The 15,408-nt window shown below is 54.5% G+C and overlaps 1 protein-coding gene across 1 annotated transcript; it reads right to left on the bottom strand.

Annotated features, from left to right (window-relative positions):
• Positions 1 to 109: 109 nt before the first annotated feature.
• Positions 110 to 14,993, bottom strand: NUDT19 (nudix hydrolase 19). Its single transcript, XM_032977528.2, has 5 exons — positions 14,689 to 14,993; positions 12,309 to 12,648; positions 9,421 to 9,710; positions 7,658 to 7,874; positions 110 to 5,893 (listed from the first exon to the last, which is right to left on the bottom strand). Exons 1-5 carry the CDS (start codon positions 14,854 to 14,856, stop codon positions 5,637 to 5,639), a joined length of 1,272 nt encoding a protein of 423 aa, XP_032833419.1. The 5' UTR covers positions 14,857 to 14,993; the 3' UTR covers positions 110 to 5,636.
• Positions 14,994 to 15,408: the final 415 nt, after the last annotated feature.

The raw sequence follows: 15,408 nt of genomic DNA, 5'->3' as shown, positions 1-15,408 counted from the left end.
CACAGAGAGGTGCCCGAATCGGGAATTGAACCCAGGACCCTTCTTAGCGTGTCGCCACCACCCTACATTCCGCACACAACGAACTTCTAATCACACGCAATGCTGTGTATAGTTTAAAGTGAAATGTTTATTAAGTGCATCTTGTGTGTGTACATTCTTTGCACATTCTCTCGTGATTAAAAACGACAAATAAACTATATATTTTTTTATTTTAACAAGTAAGGCCCCACTGAACGATGTAGTTCTTTGCGAGAAGCTACCTGGCTATCACAAATGATCGCTCAAAGAAAGTGGCTCATCATCGCGTGGAATTTTATAGCAGGAGCCAAACAAAGACTCTAAACGCGTGATGTTGATTCTAAATGTGGAGGGAAAAACCGGAGGACCCCCAGAGAAAAATCCACGCGACCACGGGGAGAGAGAGAGACACGCAAACTCCAAATATACAGCAGACATCAGGGTCGGGATCGAACCCATGAACCTCCTGCACACCAGGCGAGAGAGTTAACATCTCATAGCCACCATGGCGTGCCCCTTCCCTCCCCAAGAGGCAGCGGATGACCAACTCTGCTGGCGAAGAAGGAATGCAGTCAGACTGGCCACCGAGAGCCCCTTTTGAATCATCACCGCCCTCCCGTCACCCTTAGCCCTGACCGATGCGCTCACGACGTCGGAGTTTTTTTTTCCGCGGTCGTGCTGCCGCTGTGCGTGTGGTTGGGGCACGATGTCCGACGTTCCGCTCCACGAGCCGGGGTGGGGTGGAGAGGCCTTGTTCAGGAGCCAAAAACATTCACATTGGAGAGCTGTAGATGCGGCGCTCGGAGATACGAGAGCTCGCGACGGAGAGGCGACGCGCGGTGTAGCCCGGTGAGAGACAATATTTTTCTGTGTTACCTGGACTGAGCTTGATTGGGCAAGAATGCGATCTTGTCATGAGACAGCGCTTGTTTAAGATAGATTGCAACTGTGCTCACGAGGCATGGCTTTCGCTTAGAATGAAAATGTGCGTCAGGTTGATTCAGGGCAAAAATAAACACGGTGGCTGGGAGACGTTAACTACCTCGCCTGGTATACAGGTGGTCGTAGATTCGATCCCGACTCCTGACGCCTGCTGCTGTATATTTGGAGTGTGCGTGTCTCTCTCTCCCCGTGTTCGCGTGGATTTGTCTCTGGCTCCTCCAGTTTTCCCCTCCACATTTAGAATCAACATCACCGTGCGTTTTAGAGTACTTGGCTGATGCTATACATTTTCACGCGATAAGCCACTTGGTTCAACTATCATGTGTGGCCAGGTCGAATTTGAAAAATAGATGCATAGCGAAGTGTGGCTGTACCTGGTAAAATAAAAAAAACAGTAGCAGTAGCAACAGTTGCTGGGCACACGTTAAGATTTGCTCCAGGCTCAATTGTCGATTCCCCATTATCGAGAGAAAATTATTTCTGGGCCATTTTAATTGGGCGTCTCTGCAAAACCCAGGACCCCCCACGCGTTCTGCCGGTTGAAACCCGCGGGCGCGCGGGGGGGGGGGATTTGGCGATCGGTCCGAACACGAGAAGTCACGTGCTCTGCGGAACGCGGCGTGAAACAAGAGCGCAGAGCGCCGGGGGCCCGGACAAACCGGCGGTCGCGCGGCTTTCGCGCGAAAAATTTGACCGAGAAACGCGACTCGTGCGTTAAAAGCAGTAGGGACCTTCTGCGACCAATATCATCCACAAACAGGTTTTTTTTTTTGTGGGCTAGATCACGCAAAGCCTCGTAGGTGTGGAATTTTTTTTAAATAAATAAATCACCACGTTTCGATTGCAACACAAGCAATCGTCATCAGATGTGGTTGTCACACCTGACGATGATTGCTTGAGTTGCAATCGAAACGTCGTGATTTATTCATTTCTATTTTTGATTTAATATTTTTAATTAATTTTTTTCACCTACGTGACTTTACCGAAAGAACCAAGGAGTATGGACCCTTGCAATCACGAAAACTTCAAATCTAGAATAGATCACGTGACTTAAATGCTGTGTCGTTAAACCCCGCTACCAGCCCGACATTGGCCCAATTGGTAAGGTTTGCAACGTGAACAAAAACTTCGCCCGGTTCGTAGGATACAGTGGACACAATTCGGACACAATTCCGAGACCATCCCTCTCCCTGCAACGCTGGGCATCGCGCTCGCCCCTCAGCCTTCGTCCCGCGCTTGGCGGGCCCACGGGACGGCACCACGAAGCCATCTCGGGCTGGGCCCGACCGGGTTTACGTTGCGGGGGTCACCCCGGCCACCGGCCGCTTGCCGGCAAGCGCCACCCTCCCTCAGGCCTGGCTCCAGGCGTCCGTGTCCCGGTATCCCTTGTCCGGCAGAGGTTCTCCGATTTTAGTATTTTTGCACCATTCATGAGGGGGCTTTGGTTTGGACCGTTATTTGTCTGGAACCTTCCCCCCCCCCCCAGATCTGTTCGCCAAAGGGGAGACCCCTGCCAAGAGTACAAGACTCCAGGTGGCATAGTTTTGAGGGTCATTGCAACACACAAGACCCCACCACCACGAGAAGGTTACGATGCTTCGGTGGGCCGGCCCAGGACACATTGGCGGTGGGACGATGTCGCTCGGCTGGCCTGGGAACCACTGGGAACTCCCCAGAAAAAGCCAGAGTCTGTGTATAGCAATGTATAGTGTAGTAGTGGTGTGTAGTAATGTATAGTGTAGTGTATAGTGTAGTAGTGCTGTCGCCAGGGAAAGGGATGTGTGGACCGCCACTACTCAACACGCTGCCGCCGCGACTCTCACCGAGACAGGCGGACTGAGAATCGAATGAACGCACGACGGACAATTCTATATACATTACCGGCAATGCCATTAACACACCTGCCTTTGAATGTCAATGCAGGCCATACGACTGATAGGACCACTTATTGTGTTCAGTTTTTCCCCGCACCTCCAATGAGCACGGTTGGCTACGTACGGTGGTGCGAAAGACGTTCAACGTATCTACATAAGCAACGGTCCTGTCAATCAATCACTCTCCTGAGTGCTGCATTGATTAAATTATGAATTGACAGCAGTTAGGCTGATAAACTATAAATATCCCCCATATAGCCTTAACAGACTGTAGGGGCAAGTGCTGTTAGCGAGCAGCACCTATGAAGGCCGGCACGGAAACACGAGGGGGTGGGTGGTCAGCACCACGCCCGGCCGCCTTTGTCTCCCCAGCGGCGATGTTTACTACACACCGCACCAGGTGCTCATTTAAGGACAAGTCGATCTAGCGGAGGCCCAGGATCGCCTCGGATAATCGTCACCGGGTGTTGGCGATCGTGAGCGGGAATCGAACTCGGGTGACCGGGTTCAAAGTGCAGCGCGCTAACCGCTCGAACGACCGCTCCCCCTTTCATTAAACTACACACACGGACACACAGCTCTATGACGATTGCATTGTACGTTCCTACAAAACATCCCAGGAGTTCACCGAACGCTGCTCATCACTCCCACTCGGTGACCCGGAGGGTCCTGTCAAGTTTTTGCAGACACGGTGGGGCAATGTTGATTTGCGTAGTCCGGAGAAATATATTCTGTATCCAGAGGTCTCAAGTGAAACGGGGGGGGGGGGGGGGGGGGTTGGGGTGAAGGCAAAAACCTCTTCCTATTTTTCATACTTTGACACTGGCAAAAAGGTATCCCGTGATATAGCTCCCACAAATGCTCTGACACGTGTGGCATTGTCTTTGTGCTGTTCGCCTTTTGGCGTTGTTCTCCGGTCTGACACTGTTAGTGAGACCAGGCCATGAAGAAGGCTGCCGTCTCTGGTGTAGGCCAATCAGTGTCAAAGACAATGCATACATTATCAGAGCATGTTTGTTTGCATGTTCAGCACAAGTGCTGTGTGTGGTTAACGCAGGAACTTGATTCCTTTGCAAAAGGCATCAGTTTGGTGTTTGAACGTCGTAACAAAATTCCTGTTTAATTGCCAGAAAGGGCAAAACACCGATATTCTTGTGTTTTTATGAAATGCACAACAGTCGTTCAAGAGATGCCAAGTCACACCAAGGTCTCCTGTTTGAAGTGCTTGGACTCAAGGTCTTTTGTTCTTGGGTTTGTCGAGGAATTTCCCATTCCACACGACGGGGGTGGGGTGGAGGGGGGGGGTGGGGGGGGTGAGGGGGTGTCCGCTCCCTTCCTCAAGGTGGCGGGCGCCACGCGTCTGTAGGGCGGCTCCTCGATGAACAGCCTCTCAGCTCACGGTGGTAGCAGCGGTGGTGGGGGTGGTGGCGGCAGCAGCAGCGGCGGCGGCGGCGGCGGCGGCAGCAGCAGCAGCAGCAGCAGCAGCGGTGGCGGCGGTGGTGGTGGCGGCAGCAGCGGTGGCGGCGGTGGTGGTGGCGGTGGTGGTGGCAGCAGCGATGGCGGTGGTGGTGGTGGCGGTGGTGGTGGCAGTGGTGGTGGCAGCAGCAGTGGTGGTGGCGGCAGCGGCGGCAGCAGCAGACCTAAGTTATTGTCGTTTCTGATCCCCTTTGTGCGCTCGTGATCTCTGACTCGAAGACAGAAGACACAAGAAGACACAAGACGACACAAGACGACACAAGAGATCCTCCCGCCACAGTGCCTGTGCCAGGCTAGGTGCACTTTGAGGACTTTGTCACGTGAAACATGGGACGGGGAGGGGGGGGGGGGGGCTCGTTGACGGGAGGTCACGGGGCATAGCGGTTAACGGAGGTGGATGACCGACATGCTCGCACGCACCCCATGCACACAGCAACAACAGCAGCCGCCATTCGACACGAAGGGGAAGGTTTCGTCCGAGTGACGTGACCCATGTACAGAGAAGCCGAAGATCGTCCGTGCAGCCTACACAGTCCGTTTGGGGCAAGTGCTGTTAAGCGAGCACCTGTGAAGGCTGGCACGGTGCACGAGCGGGTGGGTGGCCAACACCAAGCCCGGCCGCCTTTGTCTCCCCCGTGGCGACGTTTTCACACACCGCACCAGGTACTCATTTTTTTTTTAAGGCCGAGTCGACCGAGGGGAGGCCCAGGTCCGGTTCAGATATGAGCAGGGAATCGAACTCGGCTCTCTGCGGGGTTCGTAGGGCAGCACGCTAACAAAAAAAAAAACACACACACACACTCCCCACCGCAGAAAGTCGCCCTAGTCGGAAATCAAACGCGGACCGGGGCTCCCTTTCTCGCGGCGAGACCACGAAAGTCACCGTTGCGCCACCACCACCCATTCCAGCCCCGCCCCCCCGCCCCGTCCCTCTGCCCAAGACGCCGTCGTCAGCTGTTGCATCATTCGCAATTAATTCGATCCAAGCGGGGCGAGGCGACCCAAAGAGGCCACCCCCCCCCTCCCCCACCCCACCCACCCCCCCCCGCGATCGTCCGTGCCATCCGTGCGCGCTGAAGACTCGGCGGCCCTGCGAGCGGGCGCGGCCACGAATCCCAACATCGAATCGACCGCACATCGTGAACACTCCGTCGTCGTCGCTGATGCCGCCTTTCCTCCTCGCAAGGAGGAACGGGCGAGATCCGCTCTGCTTCCCGACAGGCAACCGAGCGCGGATAGCAACTTGTACAACTGCACCTTTAATCCGCTGTTATCAATCCGCACGGATGACGACGCGTGACTCCGTCAGGCGGAGTGACACGGAGCTCACAGTCGGCTCCCAATCCCCGACTCTGGCTTCTTCGTCTTCGTCTCCTCCTCCTCCTCCGCGTCGTCCTCCCTGACGAACGGAGCCAGGTGGCCAAACTCGGGCGCCACGGTGAGCAGCACCCCGGCGCGGCCCCGCGCCGTCGTGGTGCGGTGCAGGCGCGGCGCGGTGCCCGGCCGCGACGGCCGTGCCGGTTGGGCCACGGCGCCGTGGCCACCGCCAACCTCGTCCGGTTCCGCCGGGTACAGCTCATCTCCTGGCAGGGGGGGCGGCGGATCAGACGACGGCGAAATAACAACGCGGGGGGAAGGGGGCGGTGGGAGGACGATGCGGGCCTACCGGGCGTGTCGGCGCAGAGGCGAAATTAAGGAATGTTACCGCTGTGCGTCGATGAGACGCGCCCGCGTGTGTGTCTCAACTAGCCCTCGCCTTTTAGACGTCTGGCGGTTCTCGCCAGCTCCTCGCTGCTGACGAGGCTTTTTTTATTGCACTGAAGCAATGCAAGGGAGCCCGACTCGGCCGATGAGACGCACTGCACCACGTTAAAAGCGCCCCAGAGCTTTGCGTGCGTTAAACCAATGCGGCCGAAATCACGCACTCCCAGAAATGCCGAGTGGATGGACAGATACATGGAGGAGGGGGTAAAAGTCTGCTCATGTATTTTGCGGCAACACAAAGATCCCCCCCCCAACCCCCGGATAACCTACGGCAGACTGCCGGGGCAAGTGCTGTTAGCGGGTAGCACCTATGAAGGCGGGCACCACACCCAGCAAGCTTTGTCTCTCCATTGTTGATGCTTTTACGCATCTCATCAGGTACTCATTTGAGGCCAAAATGACCTCGGGTAAGCCCAAGGTCAGACCGTGTGAATATTTATTCACAAACTGACGTTTGCCGCGCACGGGAATCGAACACGGCCAAGTGGGGTTCGTAAGCGCGGTGCGCCCACCGCGACGCTGCCCATCCCTCCCAACATACACAACAAAGACAAAGGTCCCCTGGCTGTACGGCCGTACGCTCCGCCGGGGGCCGAGTGCAGCTGGCGAGGGCGCCGAACGCGAGCGCGCCCCTCCGAGGCTCGGCGGCGGCGATGCCAATGATGCCGGTTAAGTGGCACCGGCTCAACCCCGCCGGCGGTGAGACTGGTGGGGCGATGCGCAAGCCGCCTGTGTACCCCAGAAAAGCCTCGCCTTGGGCAGGACCGATTTTTGAGGATCGGTTCCTGCCCAGTTTTTTCGCAAGGGCGGGGCCCGGTGATTTCCAACGTGGCTTTTTCCCCGACCGAGTCGATTCTTGGCGTCGGTGCGACCTCTGGAAAATTGTTTCCGGAAAAAATTAATAAATTGGAAATTTCGCCGTGGGGGTAATGGGAGGCTTTTTCGAATGATGACACCGCCTGAGGCTTCTTAACGTCCATGCCGCCCCCAAATAAATTTAAACTACGTTTATTTTACCAGACATGGCCCCACTGAGCGACATAGCTCTCTTTTTCAGAAGCAACCTGGCCATCACAAATGATAGTTCAACGAATCATCATCACGAGGAAATTTATAGTGGCAGCCAAATGCTCTAAACACGTGATGTTGATTCAAAATGTGGAGGGAAAAACCGGAGGCCCCGGTTGAAAAATCCACGCGATCACGGGGAGAGATAGAGAGAGACACAAACTCCAAATATACAGCAGCAGGCGTCAGGGTCGAGATCGAATCCACGACCTCCTGTATACCAGGCGAGGTAGTCAACATCTCCTAGCCACCGTGATGATGATGATGATGATGAGAGAGAGACACGCAGACTTCAAATATACAGCAGCAGGCGTCAGGGTCGGGATGGAACCCACGACGACCTCCCGCATACCAGGCGAGGCAGTTAACATCTCATAGCCACCGCGACGCCCCTGGCTGTGGTTGCACCGCACCCGCACCGACCGCCGCATGTCTCCCCCCTCCCCCTCTCCCCCCCCCCCCACTCTCTCTCTTCCCTCTCCGACCGGGGCGACCGGGGCAGCTCCCCCGCTTACCGGGCAGCACCCCCACCAATCCTCCTCCTCCCGCCGGATCCGGGACCCGCACCGGCATCCAGCGGTGCAGCCCCAGCGCGGCCCGGCGGCGGGCGAAGTCGGCGAGCGAGAGCAGCGCCGGCACGCGGCACAGGCGCGCCGCCTCGTACTGCTGCGGCGGCGCCAGCCACAGGGCGCCCGCCTCGTGTCGGGACAGCAGCTCCGGCGGGCACACCCACTGCGGCGTCGACGGTGGTGGTGGTGGTTGTTGTTGTGGTGGTGGTGGTTGTGGTGGTGTTAGTGGTGAGGTGGTGACGGTGGTGGTGGTGGTGGTGTTAGTGGTGAGGCGGTGACAGTGATGGTGGTGGTTGTTGTGGTGGTGGTGGTTGGTGGTCGTGTTGGTGGTGTTAGTGGTGAGGTGGTGATGGTGGTGGTGATGGTTGTGGTGGTGGTGGTCGTGTTGGTCGTGTTAGTGGTGAGGTGGTGACGGTGGTGGTGGTGGTGATGGTGGTGGTTGTGGTGGTGGTGGTGGTGGTCGTGTTGGTGGTGTTAGTGGTGAGGTAGTGACGGTGGTGGTGGTGGTTGTTGTGGTGGTGGTGGTTGGTGGTCGTGTTGGTGGTGTTAGTGGTGAGGTGGTGATGGTGGTGGTGATGGTGGTGGTTGTGGTGGTGGTTGGTGGTCGTGTTGGTGGTGTTAGTGGTGAGGTAGTGACGGTGGTGGTGGTGGTGATAGTTGTTGTGGTGGTGGTTGGTGGTCGCGTTGGTGGTGGTGGTGTTAGTGGTGAGGTGGTGACGGTGGTGACGGTGGCGATGGTGGTAGCGGTCATGGTGGTGGTAGCGGTCATGGTGGTGGTAGGTATTATGAATGGTGGTGGTAGTGGCGGAAGTGGTGATCGTGGTACCAATGTTGTTGGTAGTGGCGGTCGTGGTGGTGGCACAGGGTGGACATGGGGTGGGGGGATTGGGAAACGTTAGCGGTGGCGACGGCGGTGATATCACTGAAAGCTGCGTTACGTTTGCCGCCTGTTGCAAGGGCTCGCGGTTCACGCCCCGTGGCCCCTGCGGTGTGTGGTAACCGCAGCATTAACCAGGTGGCAAACGTACGCGTCATCAGCCGCACATCTGACGCCGTTCATAAAAAAAAAACGTTTTTGCAATGCGCGCCCCGGTGTCGCGGCCCCAAAATCTGCCGAAAATACACAAAGACAACGACGTCGCAATCTACTCAGGGCAAGGCGACAACGTCGCAAACCTTCGCTGCGAACGGCGTCTGTGGAGCACAGCGGCGCCTTCCCCGCGCCCTCGGAACGACAGCGCCGGCGTCGAACGCGCTCGCGGCTCCAACGTGCGTGCGTGCGTGCGTGCGTGCACGCGCGTTGAACTTCTTTCGTCGCCAACCGTGGCTAATCGGAGGCGCGGGGGGATGGACGGCAAACTCAACACAAAAAGCGGTTCTGCAGAAATGAGTTTGTCAATTGAGATGACGATTTAAAAGTGTGCAGCTCCCAGCCGGCTTCCTAATATCGGAAGGAAGAGCGTTCCAGACGGCCGCAGAAGCAGCGCGGCTGAAAGCGCCGCGCGACGATGCGGCGACCGCCGCCTTCGCTCGATGGCCAGCCACAAGCCGCCGCCGCCGCCGCCGCCGCTGCCGCCGCGAGGATGACCGGAGTTCGCGCGCGACGACGGTTTATGCCGCTTGACGAGAGATCGGCGAGCTTTCTGCGGTTCGGTCGCTTGCACGCGCCGTGCGTAACGACGAGCGTGACAACGGGCAACGAGTCCCACCTGGGCGCCGACCGTCTCGTGGTCGTCGTGCGAAGCCGCCGGCGCCTCCGCCAGGCAGCAGAGGAAGAAGACGGCGTCGAAGCGGCGCGGAGGCGGGGCGCCCGCCGCCGGCGGCGCCAGCGGCACGGGCGTCAGCCAGTCGCTCCACTCGTGAAGCGCCCACACGTCAGGCACCACGCGCAGCTCCGAGCACATGGCCGCGAAGAGACGCGCGTCCGAGAGCACCAGCGCACGCCAGCGGCGCAGGGCGGGGGAGTCCGGCACAGCGGTGGCCAGCGCCGGCGCCTCGTCTGGGGGAGGGTAGAGGGGGGGGGGAGAGAGAGGGGGAGAGGCGCGGCAGTCGATGCGAGTGCAATACAACCACAGCCAGGGGCGCCGCGGTGGCTGTGAGATGTTAAAATACCTCACCTGGTTACGCAGGAGGTCGTGGGTTCAAACCCGACCCTGACGCCTGCTGCTGTATATTTGGAGTTTGCGTGTCTCTCTCATCATCATCACTGTGGCTAGGAGATGTTTACTACCTCGCCTGGTGTACAGGAGGTTGTGGGTTCAAACCCGACCCTGACGCCTGCTGCTGTATATTTGGAGTTTGTGTGTCTCTCTCCCCGTGGTCGCGCGTTTTTTCCCCTCCACATTTAGAATCGACATCATGGGTTTAGGGTATTTGGCTCCTGCTGTAAAATTCCATGTGACAATATTCCACTTCGTTGGGCTATCATTTCGAGATGGCCAGGTCCCTTCTGAAAAAGAGCTGTACAGTGGGCCTTACCTGGTAAAATAAAAAAAAGTTTAGTTTAGAAGGCTGAGAGGGAGAGGCGGCGCTGGATTATAGCCCGGTCACTTCTGGCTGCACAAAAACAACCGTGACATTTCAATTCAGCTCAGCACCTCATTGGGACAAAGTCCAGCTCTGATATTTTATTTATTTATTTTAAATCGGTTTGACTGTCATGCGACGAACCCTCGCTCTGCACGGTAGGGCGGGTGGCAAAGTGCCGCCCCCCCACGATTGTGCGGACCAGCGGTCACCCGGTGGAGGGATCTCAGAGGTAGCTCTGTGGCATCCGCTTCTGTGGGCCACCCCCTCGTACTGTCAAGCGCAAAGAGTCGCACCGCCCTCGTGGGAGATCCAAGTCGATGAAACAATGTCGCGTGGCACGACCGAGTTCAACATTGGGGTAAACGTTTTCACGATTTAATGATCAAACACTTAAATAATTGACAGACCGACCAACCAACCTAACCACGCAACCGGAACACGGCAAAAACACGTTTTTTTGGGTTAGATCGCGTTAGTGCAGAAAATGTTGTGTCATTAAACCCGCCACCACCTGACACGGCCAAATTAAGTAAGGATTGTCACGTAAACAAAAACGTTATTTTTTAAGGTACGAAACAGGTGGACTTCTCCATAAATCTGACTGTCGCCTGATGAAGCTACTTGTAACTACTGGCGAAACGTCGTACTCAGATTGTAAATGTTGTGGATTGGCTCTCCAACACACCGGTGTGCTGTACTAGTGACGAATTGGCACGTTCTGTTTACGTGACAAACCTTACTAGTTGGCTGTGTCGAGTGGTGGCGGGTTTAACGATACATTTATACATACTCTTTGGTTCTTTCGGTAAAGTCAAGTAGAAAATAAAGTCAAATAATAATATAATACGACGTTTCGGTTGCAACACAAGCAACCATCATCAGGTAAGAATGAATGATAAAAACACAGACACGGGAACAGCATAGGCAGACACACATGTAGAAAGAGACACACACAAAGACACAGAGAGCGAGACACACACCAAGACAAACAGAAGGACAACGAATCTGTGCCGAGGCCTTAAATAGAGAGAGGGGGGAGGGGCCGGGGCAGTGAGAGGACTGGGGAGGCGGGACCAGCTGACAAACGAGGGGACAAAGAGCCCAAAAAACATGTATCATGAAACAAAACGTGCCAATTAGTAACTTCAGCCCACCGGTGCCCTGGACAGTAAATCCACAACATTTACAATTTTGAGACCCGTGACGTTTCGCTGGGGATTAACACCCAGCATCATCGGACGATTTTTGCCAAGATTCTGTCTTCGTGTTTTGTTTACGTGACAAACCTTACTGCTTGGCTGTGTCTGCCGGAGGTGATGGTGGCGGGTTAAAAAGTTTCTATTTGGTGTTTGAACAACAAAACCTCCTGTTTTATTGCCAAAAAAGGTAAAACCTATTTTTATATTTTTTCGTACTTTGATACTGGAACAAAGGTCCCATGTTGTAGCTGCTAACCCCGAGCTATGAATGCTCTGATAGTGGCATTGTCTTTGTGCTGTTCGTCTCTTGGTGTTGTTCTCTTGTCTGACACTGGTGGCGAGACTAGGACCTAAAGAAGGCTGCTATCTCTGGTGTAGACCAATCAGTTTCAAAGGCAATGCATATGTTATAATAGTATGTCTTTTGTTTGCATTTTGACTGCAGGTATTGTGGTTAATGCAGACATGAATCCTCGTAAAAAGGTTTTAGTTTTGTTGCCAGAAAAAAGGGGAAAAACCCTATTATTACATTTTGGTACTGGCAAAGGAGGTCTAATGATGATGAATGCACATGTTATCGGAACATCTTTTTGTTTGCATGTTCACCACAAGTACTGTGTGTGTGTGGTTAATGCAGACATGTGTCCTTGCAAAAGATTTCTACATGGTGTTTTGTTTGAACACCTTAACACAACTGGTTTTATTGCCAGAAAGGGGAGAAAACCTATTCTGATCTTTTAACATCCTGACGCATTTATATTTACGTGATCTAATGCAATGACGACAAAAGCCAACCTTGACTCGTGAATAACATCGGTCTCCGAAAACCCCGCTGCTCCGTGCCGAACGGCAAATAACAAAAAACTGACCGGGCGTGCCGTGCGGCCGCTCCGCGGGCCGAGCGATGAGCACCCCGGACTCCTCAAACGTCTCCCGGATGGCGCAGATCCGGAACGCCAGCTCGCCCGGAATCGCCGAGCCGAGGCTGCCGCGGTCCGTCGCGAACATCGGTGGCCTCGGCCCGGCACCGCATGTCACGCCGTAGTCCTCCGCGATGCCGACGCCGTCGCCGGAGAGCCGAGTCTTCCGCCAGGGAGCGAGCAGGCGAGCCCAGTCGTGGTGGAAATCGGCGCTGTCGACAACGCCGCCGGGGAAGACCGACGCGTTGGGCATGAAGCCGCTGGCCTTGCTGCGCTTCACCACCAGAATCTGCGCGGGGGGAGGGGGGGCGAGGCGAGGGACAGAGGGTGCGGAGAGTGGAGGTGATCGTTTGGGGGAACACGGAGAGCAGAGGTGATCATTGGGGGGGAACAGGGACGGAGAGTGGAGGTCATCGTTTGGGGGATCTTTGTGTTGTGATGGGGGCGTCTCACCCCCTAGTCAAAGTGACATTGTGTTATTGTATTTCTTCAACATGAGGGGATCTTTGTGTTGTAATGGGGGCGTCTCACCCCCTAGTCAAAGTGACATTGTGTTATTGTATTTCTTCAACATGAGGGGATCTTTGTGTTGTAATGGGGCGTCTCACCCCCTACTCAAAGTGACATTGTGTTATTGTGTTTCTTCAACGTGAGGTGATCTTTGTGTTGTAATGGGGGCGTCTCACCCCCTAGTCAAAGTGACATTGTGTTATCGTGTTTCTTCAATGTGAGGGGATCTTTGTGTTGTGATGGGGGCGTCTCACCCCCTAGTCAAAGTGACATTGTGTTATTGTGTTTCTTCAACGTGAGGGGATCTTTGTGTTGTGATGGGGGCGTCTCACCCCCTAGTCAAAGTGACATTGTGTTATTGTGTTTCTTCAACGTGAGGGGATCTTTGTGTTGTAAAGGGGGCGTCTCACCCCCTAGTCAAAGTGATATTGTGTTATTGTTTCTTCAATGCGAGGGGATCTTTGTGTTGTAATGGGGGCGTCTCACCCCCAAGTCAAAGTGACATTGTGTTATTGTGTTTCACCAACGTGAGGGGATCTATATGTTGCAATGGGGGCATCTCACCCCCTAGTCAAAGTGACATTGTGTTATTGTTTCTTCAACGTGAGGGGATCTTTGTGTTGTAATGGGGGCATCTCACCCCCTAGTCAAAGTGACAGTGTGTTATTGTGTTTCTTCAACGTGAAGGGATCTTTGTGTTGCAATGGGGGCACCTCACCCCCTAGTCAAAGTGACATTGTGTTAGTGTGTTTCTTCAACGTGAGGGGATCTTTGTGTTGTAATGGGGGCGTCTCACCCCCTAGTCAAAGTGACATTGTGTTATTGTGTTTCTTCAACGTGAAGGGATCTTTGTGTTGTGATGGGGGCGTCTCACCCCCTAGTCAAAGTGACATTGTGTTATTGTTTCTTCAACGTGAGGGGATCTTTGTGTTGTGATGGGGGCGTCTCACCCCCTAGTCAAAGTGACATTGTGTTATTGTGTTTCTTCAACGTGAGGGGGATCTTTGTGTTGTAATGGGGGCATCTCACCCCCTAGTCAAAGTGACATTGTGTTATTGTGTTTCTTCAACGTGAGGGGATCTTTGTGTTGTGATGGGGGCGCCTCACCCCCTAGTCAAAGTGACATTGTGTTATTGTGTTTCTTCAACGTGAGAGGATCTTTGTGTTGTGATGGGGGCGTCTCACCCCCTAGTCAAAGTGACATTGTGTTATTGTGTTTCTTCAATGTGAGAGGATCTTTGTGTTGTGATGGGGGCGTCTCACTCCCTAGTCAAAGTAATATTGTGTTATTGTGTTTCTTCAACGTGAGGGGATCTTTGTGTTGTGATGGGGGCGTCTCACCCCCTAGTCAAAGTGACATTGTGTTATTGTGTTTCTTAAATGTGAGGCGATCTTTGTGTTGTAATGGGGGCGCCTCACCCCCTAGTCAAAGTGACATTGTGTTATTGTGTTTCTTCAACGTGAGGAGATCTTTGTGTTGCGATGGGGGTATCTCACCCCCTAGTCAAAGTGACATTGTGTTATTGTGTTTCTTCAACGTGAGGGGATCTTTGTGTTGTAATGGGGGCGTCTCACCCCCTAGTCAAAGTGACATTGTGTTATTGTGTTTCTTCAACGTGAAGGGATCTTTGTGTTCTGATGAGGGCGTCTCACCCCCTAGTCAAAGTGACATTGTGTTATTGTGTTTCTTCAACGTGAGGGGATCTTTGTGTTGTAATGGGGGCGTCTCACCCCCTAGTCAAAGTGACATTGTGTTATTGTGTTTCTTCATTGTGAGGGGATCTTTGTGTTGCAATGGGGGCGCCGTGAGGCGCCTCACCTCGTAGTCGAAGTCGTCACTCCGTGGCCACTGTCGGCCTCTCGCCGCTCCGAACGGCTCCTCTTGCCTCCTCCTCGTCCTCGTCGTCGTCCTCGTGAGCCCGGCTCGCCCTCCCGCCGCCACCACGAGGGTGGCCGCCTCCTTCCAGTGTTTAAGCGCCGTGTTCATGGTCGCTCGAACCCTGGTGGTGGTCGTCGTCTTCAGGGCCCGAGACGCATGCGGAGCAATTGTTTCCGCCCGGATGACGTCCTCGTCAACGGCAGAGGTGGAAAGGGTCGAGGCCGGAACGGAAAAACAGACGGAATTAAAAGTTCCGCCCCCCCCCACGCCGCCGCCGAATCCTCCGGTCACCCCCCGCCCACCCTCACGTCACCCCCCGCCGAGATTCGGGTGAATAGATGTGAGAGTGATGGGAATAGATGGTGACATTGATGGTGAATAGATGGTGACATTGATTGATGGTGAATAGATGGTGACATTGATGGTAAATAGATGGTGACATTGAAGGTATATAGATGGTGAGAGTGATGGGAATAGATGGTGACATTGATGGTAAATAGATGGTGACATTGAAGGTATATAGATGGTGAGAGTGATGGGAATAGATGGTGAGAGTGATGGGAATCGATGGTGAGAGTGATGGGAATAGATGGTGACATTGATGGTGAATGGATGGTGAGAGTGATGGGAATAGATGGTGACATTGATGGTGAATAGATG

Source organism: Petromyzon marinus, chromosome 63 (genome assembly GCF_048934315.1).
Source record: "Petromyzon marinus isolate PM22_M1 ecotype Great Lakes invasive population chromosome 63, UKy_Petmar_22M1.pri1.0, whole genome shotgun sequence".
Lineage (NCBI taxonomy): Eukaryota > Metazoa > Chordata > Hyperoartia > Petromyzontiformes > Petromyzontidae > Petromyzon > Petromyzon marinus.
This window is presented reverse-complemented; position numbering and strand designations above follow the sequence as displayed.

Coding starts and splice junctions, on each gene's coding strand:
- NUDT19 (XM_032977528.2), bottom strand. CDS start 14,856: ATGAACACGGCGCTTAAACACTGGAAGGAGGCGGCCACCCTCGTGGTG. Junction 12,649..14,688: donor GTGACGACTTCGACTACGAG/GTGAGGCGCCTC, acceptor CCCCCCGCGCAG/ATTCTGGTGGTGAAGCGCAG. Junction 7,875..9,420: donor ACGAGACGGTCGGCGCCCAG/GTGGGACTCGTT, acceptor TCGACGCCGCAG/TGGGTGTGCCCGCCGGAGCT.